Below are 18124 nucleotides of genomic sequence, written 5' to 3' on the forward strand. Positions count from 1 at the left end.
GAGCACTGTACACTTTGTATTCTGTGTTGTCATTGAAATCAATATATTTGAAAAGGTAGAAAATATCCAAAATATTTAAATAAATGGTATCTATTATTGTTTAATTGCACGATTAATTTTTGTTTAATCGCTTGACAACCCTAATTCTGACTCCCAAACCTCCTCAGTGGAAGACCCTGCTTATGGGCCCAACAGAGCCCACAATAGGGTGCTGAAGGCTGCAAGGCCCATCCCTCACTCAGTCCATTACCGTTGGCAGGAGGAAGGGGGTAGAACCTGTGCAGAGGAGTTTAAACTGGAAACCCGGGGTGGCCTGCAACTGGACAGAGTAGCTATGGAAGAGACAGACAAAATACATTTCTTCAAGTAATATCACTACCTGTAAAGACTGAAAATACTTTATTTGACGTGAACATGAACATAGGGACCTCAGCTTTTACATGTGGAAATAATATGAGTGATAAAAGTGCAAAGCAAAATCATTTATGGAAAACATTCTGAAAACCTCTACACAGTCCAGCAAATGAGCAAAGGCCACATGATAAAAGGCCACATACCAGAATGCTTAGTATTCTAAAAAACAATTGTTATGATGAAATTAGGTATCTGCATTTGTTTTACATCCAGTTATGTGTTTTAAATTTTGCCCATTTTACAGATGATCACTTCAGTGAGCGTTACCATCGACGTCTGAATAGGACCCACCACAAACTAAGATTCAGTCAAAATTCATTTCCGAGTTACATATTTGTTTACTGCTAAGGTCCCTGAAAATCCTAGAGAGAATAATGGCTGGATTTCATGGACTGGTCAAATTGAGAAGAAATTTCACAGTTAGATAGATGTACTTTGCATGAGAACTCACCCTGGTGAAATCCTGGCCCAGCACCACAGGGTTACACATATTAAGAAAGGGGGGGAAGATTCTGTCTTTTAAAAAACTTTTCTTAAATAGTTTACCGTTTTAAATATTAGTAAAGGAAAAGTAAATCAGCAGCCCATGGGAACTCTTAAGTGTCTGATATGATACATGCTGTTCTGTTTGTTCAAGGTTTCCTTCCCCTTTTCCTTTTAAGGCACATTTGTAGAAATCTCTAATGCTAACAGTCAGAACGTTACTACTTATATTAATTCCATTCTTTGAGATTTAAAATATGAAAGCTTTCTATAGAAATTTTCCTGATCTTCATATATTAGTAAGGCAAAACAATCAAATGAAATATATTGTGTCTTTGCAAAGGTTGGGCAGCTAGAGGATTAAACAAATCTCTGAAGATTCAGATGTTTCAGTTGACAGGAGAAGGGGGCAGATGGGGTGTGTGTGTGGGGGGCGGGGAGAGAGACGCACAAAGATTCTGGGATTTTCCAAAGAGCCTCAGCTGAGTTTGGTTCCCATACTACCCTGGCATTCAGTGGGAGCTGGGGGCCACACTCCTTAGACTCCTCTGAAAATCCCAGGCCACGTTTGGCTACTAATCAATGCTGCTGCATGTGTGTGGGTTTTGCAGAGAGAAAATTAACCCAGATTCTGGAAGGGATCTAAGCTACATGCTACTGCATCTCTGCCAAGACATCAGTAATTTGTAATTACTTTGTAATGCAATTCCTAGCATGAGTACAATTACACCCAAGAGCAGGTGTTTGCAGGCTGGCTCTTAGGTGAGGATCCTGTAATGGCAGATCAGGTCCTAGTCCCAAACAATGCTGCCAAGAAGTGGTTCTCCCTCGTACTGATCAGAAGCCAGAGCTGTCCTGGTTAACTAAAGGTGTGATTGTATACAGATTTGGTGCACCTTGGTGTGTGGACACTCTCACATAGGTTTGGCTTGTGTTGGTAGGTGTACAGGTGTAAACTAAACCAACAGAGCCAGTTCCAAACAGGTAAGAGAGTGTCCACACTGGCTTCACTTTAACTTGTGTTGGTAGACAAGCCCTTACAAATCTGACTGAGGGCAGGCACCCCCCCCCCAGGCACCCCATGGGGTTACTGGGGCTTCCGTCCATGACTTCAGCCATAGCCAGTGGCCAAAAAGCACATTTAAATAAAACAGCCCTCCCCCCCATCTTTAGATCAGCCCCTTCCTTCCCTGTGTAAAACAAATGGGACTTAAGCTCCACTTCTACTCTCCAGGTAAACACACCTAGATGCAGGAGTAACCCCGCAGGCCTGATCCAGAGCTCCTACTAACCCTCGCACTGACTCCTGGGAGTTTTGGATCAGGCCCAATTAGCATAAGTCATTTTAGATTGAGCTGGCGGAAAGGTGGCAAAAAGTTCACAACCACTGCTGAGATGTCCATGCTTTGAGGTGAAATTCTGACCTGCTCTAAATGCCATAATGCTGAAGGGGTTTTCATCATGTCATAAAGCGGAAAGGCAAGGTATATAGGATGGCACTGTTGCCTATCTGCAGTTTAAAAATGCTGTGAACAAGAAAGTGTACACTCCTCAGTGGCTGCGGAAGTTACAAACGAGTAGGGACCTGGAACACTTTCTCACATCTTAGACACACTTTTAGCATAGGCTTCAGATCAGCAAAGTAAGCCTGATCTTTACTGTCCTGTCAGTATTAAAGCATTAAAGAACGCAAGAGATTTCATGGACAAATACGTAGCGCAAACTTAATCCATGGCTCACACATCATGAAGCACCATAAGAACCTGTCATTGTGATAACAGACTATTTTTAAGCCTCATTTAACAATTATGCTACATCCTAGTTTAATCAAGGTATTAACATACGTCTCTTTTAAAAACCAAATTTCTCTCACTGCATCTTAAAATATCACAAAACAAAAGGAACAGTGAATTCAAGTTTTATGTACAACAGTAAGAAAAATGCATTTTGTTTTTGTGAAATTTATATGGTATTTAAATGGTGCGAAAAGCTCTTACGAAAGTAAACAAATGTCAGTAAATTTTAATTAAAAAGACTATAGTTTCAGCCCATAATTACAACCAATTTGCCTTTATTAAAAATAGAATGCATCTGGCACTGCTCTATCAAGCAAGAGACATCTTTCCGTGCAGGTCACCTGGAGACAGCACTTCTTGCACCAATCATCATATTTACACCATCCTGGGCAGCTCCCACCAAGCCTAAATGTCCTGTCTATACAGCGCTCGCTGGAGGGCTGGGGCCTTATTAAAATCTCCTCTGAAGTAATAAAAGCTGTTGCTGTTACAGATTTTGTAAGATCAATTTTTCCAAAACTTGCTCTGCATAAAATTAAAGAAAAAAGTGTTTGTTTTGGTTGACATGAGACAAGACTAAACGATACTGGCCTCCACTAACAAAAAGTCGAAGACGAAGTATGAACGTGTACAATTTTAGCAGCATTTTCCAGTCCTTCATAAAGTAACAACAGCGAAGAATTTAACGCGGTGTTCTCGTCTACCTAATTTAACATATGGAAGAAATAATACGGGTAGTAATTGCTGATTCATCATTTGTTTGTGAACAATAACATTTGAATAAAATATTTGTGTGGGGAGCACTGCAGCGAATACATAATATCCAGCGTTTTCTGGCAATGTAAATATTTACAACTCTTATTTACAGTTTCCAAACTTACAAAAATACCGTAGAGCTAGAAAGTTGTGTAAAGCCAAGTTTGGGATTAAGAAGTCTCACTTGTCCAGCAGACTGGGAAAAACTTTGCATAGCTGAATGCGGCCTTCTTGTTCATTCTGACTGTAGTAAAAAACAGTACATATAAAAATCCTACGGATCAGATATCCCTGGTAGCTTCTAAGTCTTCACATCTGCCTCTTCAACACTATTTCTTTGGTGAGCCAACATCCACTGTGATTTTTGTATACAGTGGGTATTTATCTGTTTTCACTACCTTGTATGACAGCGTATTTAAGCCATCAGAATTCATGGTCTCCCTTGTGTGAGCAATTCTGTCAAACCTGTGAAAATAAAAGGATGCAACATTGTAATATTAACGTTGTAATGACTTTGAACTGCAAGCAGTATATTGCACCCACCCGCATCACAGCTCAATGGCCACAAGAAAGGATTAAAACAGGGGTGACCAAACTTTATGGCTTGCGAGCCACATGCAGCTCTTTTAGAATTAAAGTGCAGCTCACAGCGTCCCCTATGCCCCCTCACCCCATTCTCCACCTACCAGACTGGGGGAGGGAAAGCTTGGGGCTTCTGCCCTGCTGTGGTGGGGCTAGAGGCTTCTGCCCAGTGGGGAGAGGGGTCTCAGGGCTTCAGCCCCGCTGGGCACGCCTGCCATGGCTCAGGGCTTCAGCAGGAGCAGGGCTGAAACCCTGAGCCCTGGCAGGACCTTTCTGTAGGACTGAAGCCCCAGACCCTCTCCTTCCCACAGGGGTGAAGCCCCGAGCTGGCAGGTGCATCCCGGCACTCGAATTTCTGAAGATGTCATATGCGGCTTGGAGGGTCAGTAAGTTTGGCCACCCCTGGATTGAAATAATCAAAGTGTACAAAGTTAATCCTGCATCTGGATAGCCCAGCACGTTCCATCAGGTTAGGTACAATAACTGTGTGAACACTCGGCCCACTGAGTAAAGTAACTTATGTGATCAGACCTCTACATAGTAAGGGGAAAGTGGGATAATCCGGAACTATCAGCCTTGAGAGCATGTCTAACGTGTCAAGAAGGTGAAGTGAGATGGACACACCTCTGAGGGTTGGGTTCATTTTTATGGTCTCTTGAATGGCGAATCATTCGGCACTTCCCAATTACAGCATCTGGGCGAGATATTCTCATACCTTTAAAAACCAGCCTGTGAAAGTAAACAAATCAAGAGGCTGCTATTATTCTTAATAAGTACCTGAGTACCCAGTTAAAGCCACTTCTACCTAAAGCTTTCTTTTTTTGGCCCAAAAATGCAGATTCAGGGCAACCAACACATTTCACAAATTTGTGCCAATTGTTTCAGTCAGAGAAAAAGAAAAACAGTTCTGGAAATGTCAAAATGAATGTCATAAATGGTCACTGGGTGAGAGAGAGAGACCCTAAAGCCCCACAGTGTCCTTGAGCCCAGGCTCCAGCCCGAGGCCAGAATCTACCCAGCAATGAAAGAGCCCCGCAGCCTGAGCCCCACGAGCCTGAGTCGGCTGACACGGGCCAGCCACGGGTGTCTAGTTGCTGTGTAGATGTGCCCTCTGAGTACCTTTCCCAGATCTGAAGAGGAGCTCTGTGTGACTCGAAGGCTTGTCTCCCCCCAACAGAAGCTGATCCAATAAAAGATATTCCCTCCCTCTCCTTGTTTGAAATTAAACACTTTGTGTGACCCAATACAAGGTCTTCTGACTGATTCACTTAAAATTCCAAAAAATGTTGGTTTTGGGTTGACCCAAAACAATTTTTTCCCCCAGTTTTTTGGAACTGGCAGTGAACTGAAAAACTCCATCGTCCGCACAGCTCTGCTGATCCAATGGTAAAGCTTCCTGAGCCAAAGCAACGGCCCAGGTCACTTCCACCTCTGCCATCAGGCAACGCCGTGAGAAAGCAGAAAGGTTTGAACCAAGCTGCAGTACTGCCTGCTAGATTCGCGCAGAAGACGAATTTGCAGTATGGGGTTAATGATACCGTCTCTCTCCTTGCAGAAGAAAGTTAAATTGTGGTGTGTGTGTGTGTGTGGGGGGTCCTTAAATGCCATTTAGCAGGGTCGGCAGCCACACTATTCTTTAGTTTGGGCCACCCACTGACAACTGCCTTCTTAGCTGTCAAAACTACTCCCCGTCCAGATGGTGCAACAGCATCTCTGCAGAACTGCCCCAGGCGGTCAGTACTGGAACTCTGCTCTTACCCTCTGGCCTCCTATTCTGAACTCCTACACCCAGCTAACGCCTACGGGTTCAATCCTGTAGGGTGCCAAGTGCTGTCAGCTCCCACAGACTCCAGAGGAAGTTGGGGATGCTCAGCACCCCATAGGATCCACCCGTCTCCATTTCTTCCCACCTTAACTGCTCTCCATTACCTTCCCACAGCAGTCTCTCACTTGTCTGTTCCACCCGTACTATTCCGTACACACACACACCTACAGGATGCTCCCGATTTGCCAAAACCCAACTGCCATCTGAACAGAACGCCATTGCGTTATCTGAATCCCATCTTCGGTCCCCAGCGGGGAACAATGCACATCCGGAGAACGGAGCAGAGACCCTGGCTGTGGGGGAGGCCACGCTGCTGAAGAATGATTCTTGCGGCCACTCAGCCCCGCTCTCATGGGAAGGAGTGAGCAGGGCCGTGACTGCAGAGGGGCTCCCTGCTGCTCATGCCCTTTCCATTATCCAAACTCCCAATTACCTGAATAAAATTGGAGTCCCCCGTGCTGCTCGAATAATCGGGAGTGTGCTGTGATTGTTTGAAACTGCCAGAACTAGTGCTCCAGCCTTTAACTCTGCATCTTACGAAATCGGAGCGTGGGACTAAAGCTGGGTCTGTTTCTGCCCATCCTTGGGGGCTGGGGGAAGTTTTGTGGTTAGACACTATGTGCAATACGTAGATATAGTTTTACACCTTCTGGTGGAAGATATTCTGTGCTCCTATCAAAATGGTGGGAAAGTGCTTTCAAGCTGTAAAGTGTTCTGGCAACCTAAGTATTACCAGTGTAGCCTAAATGCAGCTCACCTTTACTCGGATACCATTGAATGTGACAGACAGGGCTCAAATGAATTTATTTATGCTCAGATAAATTGGTTAGTCTCTAAGTGCCACAAGTCCTCCTTTTCTTTTTGTGAATACAGACTAACACGGCTGTTACTCTGAAACCAGACAGGGCTCTTGCCACTCACGAAATGTGACCCTAGAGCAAGCTTTTCTAACACTGGTCAGCTGGCCCTTTCCTGTGTTCTCTTTGCTGTTCCTACATAGAGTCAAAAGCTACAGAAAATTTTAACTCTCAGGGTAGTTCAGCTCTGGAACAGGCTTCAGAGGGAGGTGGTGGAATCCCCAGCACTGGAAGTGTTTAAGAACAGGCTGGACAAACACCTCTCAGGGTTGGTCCTGCCTCAGTGCAGGGACTGGATTTGGTGACCTCCTGAGGTCCCTTCCGGCCCAATGTTTCCATGATTCTATGATTTCAGATTTTATACCACTGCCTCCCTCTCCCTTTTCTAATGCTCTCTAGCTCTTCTGTAACAGGTTCCAGCCACAGATGTCAGAGCATTTTACAAAGGGAATATAATTTTCCTTTAAGCAGGTGACATCATGCAAAGTTGGTTTTGCTTTTTTTAAACAGGTAAACCCTAACATTTACAGATGTCTCAGCCAACACGTGTGTGAAGTTGTTTCATAAACTCAGGGAAAGTATAAAAGCCTATTACAAGGCCAAGGGGTAGAGAAACATTTCAGATTAAACAGAGATTAGCAAAACCTTTCATGTATGAACTGAAAAATCAAAACACCGGAGATTTCCAAACCCTACTGGTCTGCTCTCAGCGTGGAAAAAAATTGTAAAAAATAAGCACAAGCTGCACTGTGCAAATAGCTCCCTGGGCTGGTTTCCAGGGTATTTTACGCTCATTCCTGGAATTTTTAGGGTTCTATTTTACACTTTACTATTTTGCAGCTGCTTACATTTTGCTGACAGACACCGTTCCCTGTGAACTGGAACTGCAAGATTCCACACTGGGCCGGGTTTCAGATCGACTGTGTTCCTATCATGCAGGTGAGGTTCCTCACTTCTCCCACATGCAGAGAACTTGCCATGGCATGCTGAACAGACCCCCCAAGCCAGTGCCCTGCAGCTCTTCTCCCCACCCCACCTTGAGCTGTAGAGAGTTTCCTGACCGAGTGACTTGGGGGTTGGATTGAGGTGCCTCTCTGCAGGAAGCCTGGCCTTCCCAGCTCCCCTGTCCCCAGCGCTGGGTAGGAATCACCGAACATAGCAAGTGAGGAGAAAACAGATTCTGGAAGACAGAAGGAATCTTGCTGCTGCTGAACCCATGGCCCTGGCCTCTCTCAGGCCTCACACCGAGATCAGCACCACCAGCAAACTGCTCAGAGAGCTCAGAGCACCCCTCTGCCACTGGGTGCTGGCTGCTCCTCCCTGCCCCAGCTTGCTTTGGCTGGGAGCCAGCACAAACAGCGAGCAGGGCGCCCCGTGCTCCAGGGCCTCCCTTGGCTGCAGACCCACACAGCACCAGGTTGGAGCTCTGCATTTGTATCAGCCTGCACCGTGACAGTTCCTCTGGATGAGGAGGGGAAATGAACACGGGCACCGTCAGCGCGGCTATCTGGGTGTGTGCATGAAGGGCAGCTCCAGCTCCCAGCTCACCTTCTCCGACTTGCTGTGAAATCAGAACCCTGCGCCAGAGGGGAGACTCCATCACCACCTCCACTTCCCTACGAGGGCTGTGCTGCAGGGGCAGAGATGGCGAAGAGCCCTAATGGCTGTGGTGGGCAGCAAACACAGCCCTAGCCAGTAAGGAGCTCCGTGCAGCCCCTCAACCCACCCCAACCATAGGACACGGGAGCTGGAATGGACGGATGCTCCCAGCTAGCGTCTCCCCAGGAGGATTCCTGAAGAGCTCTTCCGCTGGAAGTGCTATTTACAGCAGACACACTCCTCTCTGGCCACTCCAATGCACCTCTGGCGAGGCCCTGCCCACAGAGTGAGAGAAGAGGGAAAGCTCTAGCATGCCGGGCTGCAGACAGCGCCGGCAAAAGCCAGCGGCTTTAAGCATTGCTCGAGGGGGTCATAAGTCCCACACAGACAGGGAGAACAGCACTGAGGGCCAAGGCTAGCAGAGGCTTCTAGCTGCACAGCAACAGTGGCAGGAAATCTGGCCAAGCACGTTCCAGCTTGGGTCTTACCTGTTATAAATGTCGTCATCTTCGCCACCCCAGCCCCAGTAATTATTAGGAAATCCATTGATTTTTATGAATTGCTCCTTGCTTAAAGCAGACACACCTCCAAAATACTGATTGTAGGGTAAACTGCAAGGGGGAAAAGAGCTTTGTTAGTGCACCAGGCTTGTTACTGAGAAGCCAGGGCCAGACGGTGCCATCAGACACAGCCCTGAGCAAAGGGGTGCATACACGGCACCGCTCGACCTACTCCCACAGACACTGTGACTCCCAGCTTCTGCTTGGTTTCCCAGGGTAGGGCTAGTGATGATGCTGGCCTGGATCAGCAGTAAGTTACTACCCCATGCCTAGCCCTCACTCGACCACCCTGGCCAGTGAGTCAGGCTGTGGGGGGTCACGGCCCTATCCCCCCTGCTCCAGGGAGCAGTCAGTGGCTGAGTAGCCTGGCTCACTCCTATGGATCTGGAGAAAAGGTGCAAGAGCCCATGAAGGGTATATTGGCAGCGTTTGTACAGCGTAGCCCAGTCAAAAGCAATGTCCTCTAGGGCCCAGGGGCAGGGCTCCAAATGGGCTTGTTATAACCAAGTTTAGAACAGGCTTCCAAGGGCAGTATTTAAAAACGAGACTTTGCCCGTTTCCTAACAAGGTCTGCTAAAAGGCACATTCTCCCTGCAGGGCGAATAAGCAGACGGCCGGGGTGATGGTGGCTAGGAAGAGGCATATCCCTGGAATGACTAGCAGGACTGGACTGGGGAGGGGAGGGGATGGGGGCTGTCACTGGAATGACTAGCAGGGCTGGGTGTGTGTGTGTTCATGCATTAGGTGGAGCACAGACAAATTTAGCGTTTCTTTTTTGGTGCCGTCTTCCCTGATCTCACCCACCATAACCACAACGCCTCAGCCCATATGTTAACGCCTGAAAATTCTACCATGCAGCCATTTCTAGGTGCAAATATCCACAGGGCTTCCCTGCCACACAGGTCATGATGAATAAGCTGATATGGCCAAGATGATCAGATCCTTGTCCCCAAGAGCAGGCATGGTGACTGTTGGCCTGCGACGAACACACTCTCCTCACAGCAGAGTGTTACTGAGATTTTCCAATATCCCAGGGGTAGCCATTCTGGAAAACCTCCTGGCCCAGAAATCCTGACAAACTTTGCTACCACAATGCTAAATACAGAGGGCCAAATTCACCCGGGACTTAGGCAGGAGCAATCCCACTGCCTTAAATGGAGGCAGACTGGTGTTTACTGGTTGCTTTAATTGATACGGGATAAGATCAGCAGCTACCGGATGAGTACAAAAAAATCTGAAAAAGATCACCTTCTATTTTTTCTACTCCAGTGACTGATATTTGAAAACTTTTAAGAACAGTTACCTAATCTCTCCTGCAGACAAACCTTTTGTTCCACCTACACCGTGACAAATTGCAGCCAGGAGTGATTTTTCCAGGCCTTCAATATGAGGTTTATACTGGAGATGGTGCCACTCTGCCACAGGCATGGAAGGCTAAAATACAGATGAGTAACAAACGGTCCATTGAAAAGAGCGCTCACCGAAATCCAAACTTATCCATCGATACAGAAAGGTGCCGTGGCTGGCTGTAACACTTGTAGATGTTCCTGTCGTCCATTGGAATTAGGTCTACATCACTAAATACAAAGCAATCATAGTCATATTCTTTCAAAGCTTCTTCAAAGCCTACGTTCAGAAGTTTAGCACGATTAAAGGTTTCTTCTCCATCCTAATTTAAAACAAATAAAAACAATTAAGCACCTTAAGGCGGTTAGTATACACTGTCCATTTCTTACCTGTTACCAAAGCGTCACACTGGACCTCCACCGCCACCAACAGAGTCAAAGTCCCCCTGAGCCCTCACAGCGTGGTTGATGGAATATGACTAGCGCTACAATCCATCTATGGAGCTGGACACTGATGCCCCAAAACTTCTTTGCCCAAATACTGTATTTTCTGGGCAGCTGAATCTAAGTGTAGCAGTTCACAGACATGAGGGAAAGCTGAAATGGTAGACAACAGAATAACCAGAGTTGGACAACACTCCATTCGTCCTACCAGTTACTGATACATGAGCTCCTAGAAGCACAGGTCATCCCCACTTCACTCTCTACACCATCCCATCGCATAGGTGAACCCCATCAACCTTGTGTGGGTATTAGAGGGAAGGTGATCTATGAAATCTCCCTAGCTCTGCACCGGACACTGCCTTCATGTACAGAATGTCACCCAGCAGAGGTATCTTGTGGTATCTCAAATTAAACAAGTGACCTTCCTTTCTGAGGTGCAGCTTGTGCTAAAAACCCTCCTCAGGGGAGAAGTTTGGGCAGAATCTCAGAAAAGCTCCTCTTGGTTTGAGTGGGAGGAGGTGTCTTGGGAAAAGGCTAGTGGTTCTAGAAGCACATGAAAGAACAACCTACCTAGATAGCTACTAGGGTGTGAAACCTCTCCCCAGGCCTTGGAGGTGCTTCTGCCCTCTGGTGAAGACTGGGTGACCAAAGGGGGTGAGAGGAAGGATGGCTTTGTGGTGAAGACACTGGGTTCTCTCCTGGTTCTGCCCTATGGGACCCTGGGCACATCCCCAAAGCCAACTCAGCCAAGCACTTATTCACGTGCTACCTCTGAGCACACACATGGGCTTGATGAGAGTGAGCCATGCGCGTAAAGCGAAGTGCTCTGCTGGAGAGGGATGGGAGGGGTCAGCACATTCGTAAGTGCTGTGTGACGTGGGGCTGACAGGCCGTGTCTACACAAGGAGCGTGCTGCCAGCCTAGGAATACCGGTATGCTGTGCTGGCCAAGTGCCCCTAGCGTGGAGACAGCTATACCGGCAAAGCTACTTTTGTACTGGTTATGGCAAAAGCCAAACAAGCTATGCTGGTTTGCCGGTATAACTGTGTCTGCACATGGGGCTTCTGCTGGCCAGGGATCACTCCCCTTCACATCCCTGACCAATGGATGTGTGCTGGCAGGAGTCGGTAGCGTAGAGCTGGCCTTAGCAAGCACACCCTATCGAGGGGACCAGCAAAGTATCTCCTGACAGTGCCGCTCAGGGGCACCGTCAGGAGAATACCACCAGCGCTTGGCACGATGGCAATTCGCACCTGGCAAAAGCCTGTACAATACAGCAGACAGCTCCTTCAGCTGGGGTCTAAACCTGGACACCAGCTGGGGTGGGAGCCTCTGGCGCTGCCCCACACGTTACCTCCATCCATCTCAGAGTCTGGGGAGACGACTGCTTGGCTACACACACAAGCATCACTTCCACAAGAACAAAAGTGACTCAGAAACTGGGACTTGGTTCCTAAGTCACTTAGACACTTTTGAAACTATTATGCACCATTCTTACATATCCCCTGTTTGAGGCTAAGGTTTGTTGTTCCTCATAAAGGGCCTGATCCTGCACCACTGGCTTGGAGCCCAAAACCTGTAAGGGGAACAGGTAAAAGGAGCAATGGGCGGCAGAAGTGACCCACCCCTGAAGACGACTGAAAGTTTTGCCATTCTGGAAAGAGCCTTGGACCCTTAGAATACTATCAGTCAAGGAGGTCCAGAGAGTGGCCACACCCCACCCCCTTCTCTCCTGGGTTCCAGTGAATTCCCCCGTGCACTTGGCTATTACTGCAAAGCTAAAGGCATCTGCAGCTTTGCTGAAAGTCATTTACCTCCATCTACAGGGCAGCAAGCATCAACCACAGAGCAGCACGTCTGGAACGCAGGTTGAGCCTGTGCTGAGGAACAAGGAACGGAAGCTTAAAGGTTCCCAGTTTACTCTCCGATTGGCCCCTCTGCTTGGCTAATAAATAATCTGCCCGGTAAATCATTAATCCAAACGGGATAATGGATCTGGCTCTTAGGAACCATGTTTCATTCACTAAATCCTGCAGCTACTTTAGTCGTGCAAAACTGAAGGACAGTTACACAGGTACAGGCCTGGGTTTTTCACAAGCATTGGCCTCTCTGAGCTCCCCCTAAAGTCAACGGCGAGCACTGGCTTGCGTGACTGCCGTGGGAGCCGTTACCATCAACTTCGCTGAGGAGCCAACTCAAGCTAAGTCAACGGGAGGCTTCCTGAACCTGAAATACCAGCTGCCGGTTTCACTGATTTCACAAAGTTTGTTTCTAAGCCAGGTTAGTTAAATGCAATTTTCTCACGAAGACAAGGCCTAACAGGGAGACCCCAACCATGCAAAAGTGGTTCTGCCGATCCTTGAGCAACAGAAAGTGAACTGAGCGTGGAGGGTGGGATGGGGTAGGGGAAGGGTAGAGAAGTGCATTTAGCAGCAGTGAGGTACTTCTGTAATCTAATTTAGAGATTAAAAACAAATCAGATACAAATAGGAAATGGAATCCAAATAAATGGAAGGGCTGAGCTCTAGCCACAGACGCAGACATCCTCTTAAAGAGGGACTGCCTGGCCAGGTGAGAGTCAGACACCAGTTCAGAGGGCTGTGTATTTGCCAGGAGGCTGTCACTCCAGTGCTGTGCAAGGAGTTGCTTAGGATCGCTGCAGGATAAAATGCCTAAAAACCACTCCCATCTCGGGGGCCAGCTTATCATTGCTCAAGCTGTTTCTGATGGTTATGTCATAGATGGAGAACTCCATTTTTCCTACACTTTCTTCACTGTTCCAGTAATGAACTAGGTGAAGAAGGCCTCTCACTCGGATTTATGCTCCCTAAGCCTTTATTTTTAGGAGCAACTTCAACCACCAACCTCCAACTTCCTGCAACTCTTACATGGCAGTCCAGTTCGAGGCCTTTTGAGTTAGATTTAGGACCCTTATCAACTCAGGGTGTTTTTTAAGTCACTCTCCAGAGTAAGGGTTTAGGAAACAAGCTGTTGATTGAACTGAAAACAGAGATTGCTGCCTGGCTGGGACACAGAAGTTCTCAACCGGGTCAGACCACCCTCACCACTGCAAGCTTGAACTGCCATCTGCTCAGCTGGACAAGCACATCCATGCCCAGGACACAGACAACAAGCATTTAATCCATTTGGTGTTTTCCGTCTATGCTTTATGCCTAGACCCTCTCCATGTCGATTCAGACGGGTCTGTGGACCCTAGAGGCAGTGGCGGTTTCTCTGATGAGACTGTTATTACAGCCAGACTCCTCCAACTCAGACACAGCCCTTGGCTTTGCTGCAGCTTGGAGGACTGCAGGGGTCCTTGCGGCAGCACGCGCAGGCTGTGATCCACAGAGCCCTAGAAGGCTAAAATGCACTTATACATGGTCCATGGAGAGTTCTCTAGGCACATGGTGCTGGGTCCTCGTTTCCAGTGGCTAAAATCTACCCAGCCCTTTCCTGGTGGGATGGGTCCCTCCCATAGGCAACTGCTGTACTTGCCACAAGGACGTTGTATGACTGCGAATGGAAGGGGGGCTGTGTGAGCATCAATGGGAGGGGAAGCTGTTCCCAAGACACGATCCCTGCTATGGAAAAGCTTCTGAACCCCTGCCCCAGCAAGGACACAGCCAGGGCGATACAGCTGCGATCAGAACAGGAAGGAGTACACAGAGGTTTTTTGTTTATTTGTTGTTAAAAAGGGCTGTGCGTTTCTTAACTGGTGACAATTTAGAAGCACCGTCAGGGCTGAAGTAACAGATTTAAATTTCCCAGTATCCCATGAGCTGCTGAAGGGTTTAGCCTCAAACTAATCCCAACGCTTTCAAAAGGAAAAATACAGAAGTAGGAAATTCACTGAGTTTTGTACTCTCTCTCCTGATTTATTTTTGGTGATGGTGGTGGGACGAGGCTTGGTAAAAGCAGAATAATAATAAAAAAAACAGGGCCAGATTCTAATACCCTTTCTCTGGTTTAGTATCCCCTTGCTCTAGGAGTGCTCTCGTTGGCTTCAATGGTACCATTCAGTGTAACAAAGGCTACCAAAGCTGGGCCCTGAATCTGTACTAAATGAATAAATAATATCCTCTTCCTCCTGGCAAAAGAAACCTCCCCCCAGGGGAATGCTACTGTGCCCTGGGCTCAGCCAGGTGCTGCTGTGTAGCTAGCTTCCACGCACGGTGTGTTTGCAACGTGTCTGTGTGGGGCTCCGTTAGCCCCACTGAGATCTCGCTTCCAGCCGTAGCACGGTCCATTACTTCTGACGTTTCAGCAGGTGGCAAACAGATGGCACTCTTGCTAACGTTACCATTTTTGCTTATTTATTTGCCTGTCCTCTGGGTATGCAAACCCCTTCAGGTCCGAAGAACGACAGGCAGTGAACACCCGTGCAGAATGTGTCACCATGCAAACCTCAAGGGGATTGTCTTTCCCCTTTTCCCTGCATGAGTGAACGGACCATCCCAGCGGGTCTCAGCAGCACACAAGGCAGATTCACAGCCAGGCAGGTGGTAACCCTTCCTATACAGGGCAGAAAGCTGGCAGCCTTATGCAAATAAAGACTTCCCCTTCTTCATCACCCTAGGACTTAGAACTTGCCCAGCCAAACTGAATAAGAAGTGCTGTCCGTGTTAATGGCCTGTCAATTAACACGAGAGAGGCAAATCTGTACCAAGAGAATCCCTCAGACGGTAGAGTGGTCATTCACATGGTGGGGACTGAGGCCACAAACAGAAGAGTTCGAGAAGAAATCCCTTTTGCTTCTGTGACTCAGCTACCCCCAGACAAACCGCTTGACACTTGATCTAGCTGTGGCTTATAGAGACTGCACTGAAGGATCTGTAGCCATTTGTCTCACCTGTGGAGGCTGGAATGCTAATCCTGTGGGGCCTGCCAAATAGCTAACTTCCACAGCAACACACATGCCTCCTGTGCAGGCACTAGGCTGGAGACACCATGCCAGAAGAGAACCTGGCGCTTTTACTGGGAAGGAAATATGGCCCAACTGGACCATGTGCATTAGTCTACCACAACCGTTGAGGCTCTACCTTCTACATGGAGACCACTAACACAGGAGCAGCAGTAAGCTCTCGCTGAGGAAGGGGCAAGTGTAGATAGACCCTAAGGGCCCTGTAGATGTCCAGAGAACACCTTCGCTTCTTTGTCACTTCAGGAAGAAGAGCACCCTGTAATTAATGTGGGCAACTCTGCCATCCCTGTCACAGCAGAGGGAAGGAAAGGAGTCCCCAGAAAACTCCTCTTCCCTGCTCAGCGGCAGGTTGGAAGCCTATCTAGCTCGGAGAGGAGAGCGTAGTCAGACTAGACTCAGCCCGGTAGCGTTCCAAGGGAGCAGCTCTGCTGGAGAAACTGGAGTGACCTGCTCTGAACATCTCAGAGGCAAGCTGTGATCTGAAGCTCCTGGAGGGGCCCAAGGGCAGGGAGGCCAGCCTCTGTCCCACAGGCTCCGAAGGCTGTTGCCAACTGCCAGCCTGGCGGGAGCCTTCGGAGGAAAGCAACAGGAGGCTTCATTTTGTTTAGAAAAACCTCTTCTAAGCCAGGAGATGCCGACTGCCCGTGACACCGGCCAGCAGCGGCACTGAAAGTATGCAGAGCCATCAGACCCTGGGAAGGAACCAGCAACCCCCCCCTGTGGGAAGCGAACTGAGGCATAATTCTGATGTCTGATGTCTTCTGATGTCTACTGAAAGTAGGAAGCATATGTACATCCAGGTTCAAGTTTCTGCACAGAACCCCCTTCTGGGGTACGTCTACACTAGACACTATGCCCAGGTTCTGACTCAGGTTTGAGCCCAGGCCCCGACTTCCGTCCACACACCAATCAGTCTGACTCAGGTCAGCAAGCACTCAAGACCCAAGTCCTAGAACCCTGCTGGGGAGGGGCAGGGGCGTCAGTGCCCGAGGACTGCTGTGATTTGGGTCCAAGCCCTGTGCTTTTGCAGCTTGGACACAGCTCAAGCTGCAGACCTGAGTCAGAAGGGCTGCACAACTGAGAGACCTGGGTCTAGCAACTGTAAATGCAGCTCTGCAATGCAGTGCGGTGGCTCAAGTGCAGGCTTGGAAACACAAGAGCTGTGCAGTGTAGACGTGCTCTAGAGCTCCGAGATGGCAGCGCCTCTGGGAGAGGGTAAGGCTCTGGGCACCGGGCTTACTGCAGGGGTGAGAGACCCCCTCAGGGTTCCGGGGGGCTTGCCTGTGTTAAACATTAACGTTGGGGGGTTTAGAGAAGTCTTGGGGATTTGGACATCCAATCCCACTGGCCATCTGTGGCGTTTGGACGCCTAGCCCCTTTGGCACCTCTGGAAATCCAGCCTACCATCTCTGCTGACTCCCCAGGAGCACCTGGCAGGATCCATAGACCCCCCCACGCAGCAGCTTACTCCTCACACGAAGGGACCAGTGGAAGCCTCCAAACACATCTGAAACCCACCTCCTTTGGGTTTGGAGGCAGGTTTCAGAGGGGTAAGGCTAACATACACTACACCTACTGCTCCCTTCTCATCGCTCCAAGCCTGAGGTGTCAGCCTGGGGAGTGCAGGATACTCTCGCCCCTGAACACTGAAGCAGCATGATCGCCACGTTACCAAGGGTGCTTCTTCACCAGCCGCATAGGGAGAGACATTTTGGACCGGACTGTGACAGGCCTGCTTGCGTGTAAGCTTCTGTGGGATCAAGGCGTTAATGCTCAGGTAGCCTAACTCCCAAAGAGACATAAGAACGGCCACACTGGGTCAGACCAATAGCCCATCCAGCCCAGTCTCCTGTCTACCAACAGTGGCTGGTGCCAGGTGCCCCAGAGGGAATGAACAGACAGGGAATCATTAAGTGATCCATCCCGTTGCCCATTCCCAGCTTCTGGCAGTCAGAGGCTAGGGACACCCACAGCATGGAGTTGTGTCCCTGCCAATCCTGGCTAATAGCCATTGATGGACCTATCCTCCATGAACTGATCTAGTTCTTTTCTGAACTCTCTTATAGTCTTGGCTTTCATAACATCCTCTGGCAACGAGTTCCGGAGGTTGACTGTGCGTTGTGTGAAGAAATACTTCCTTCTGTTTGTTTTAAATCTGCTGCTAATTAATTTCATTGGGTGACCCCTAGTTCTTGTGTTAAGTGAAGGGGTAAATAACATTTTCTATTCACTTTCTCCACACCAGTCATGATTTTACAGACCTCTGTCATATCCCCCGCTTAGCTGTCTGTTTTCTAAACTGAACGGTCCCAGTCTATTTAATCTCTCCTCATACGGAAGCTGTTCCATATCCTTAATCATTTCTGTTGATTCCCATTCCTGAACCTTTTCCAGTTCCAGTATACCTTTGTTGAGATGGGGTGACCACATCTGCATGCAGTATTCAAGGTGTGGGCGTACCGTGGATCTATATAGAGGGAATATGATATTTTCTGTCTTATTATCTATTCCTTTCTTAATGATTCCCATCATTCTGTT

General features: G+C 48.3%; 1 protein-coding gene across 1 annotated transcript in view; it reads right to left on the bottom strand.

Moving 5' to 3' along the window:
• Nucleotides 1-382: 382 nt before the first annotated feature.
• The window catches only part of B4GALT1 (beta-1,4-galactosyltransferase 1), a 64827-nt gene continuing 47085 nt past the window's right edge, over nucleotides 383-18124 (bottom strand). The window contains exons 3-6 of the mRNA XM_084628570.1: nucleotides 10354-10541; nucleotides 8801-8923; nucleotides 4656-4760; nucleotides 383-3914 (exon numbers count right to left, since the gene is read on the bottom strand). Of these exons, the coding sequence (XP_084484696.1) occupies nucleotides 3779-3914; nucleotides 4656-4760; nucleotides 8801-8923; nucleotides 10354-10541 (552 nt within the window). The 3' untranslated portion in view covers nucleotides 383-3778. The remainder of the gene's footprint in view (nucleotides 3915-4655; nucleotides 4761-8800; nucleotides 8924-10353; nucleotides 10542-18124) is intronic.

This window comes from Lepidochelys olivacea (assembly GCF_965140295.1).
Source record: "Lepidochelys olivacea isolate rLepOli2 genome assembly, chromosome: 5".
NCBI classification, from domain to species: Eukaryota; Metazoa; Chordata; order Testudines; family Cheloniidae; genus Lepidochelys; species Lepidochelys olivacea.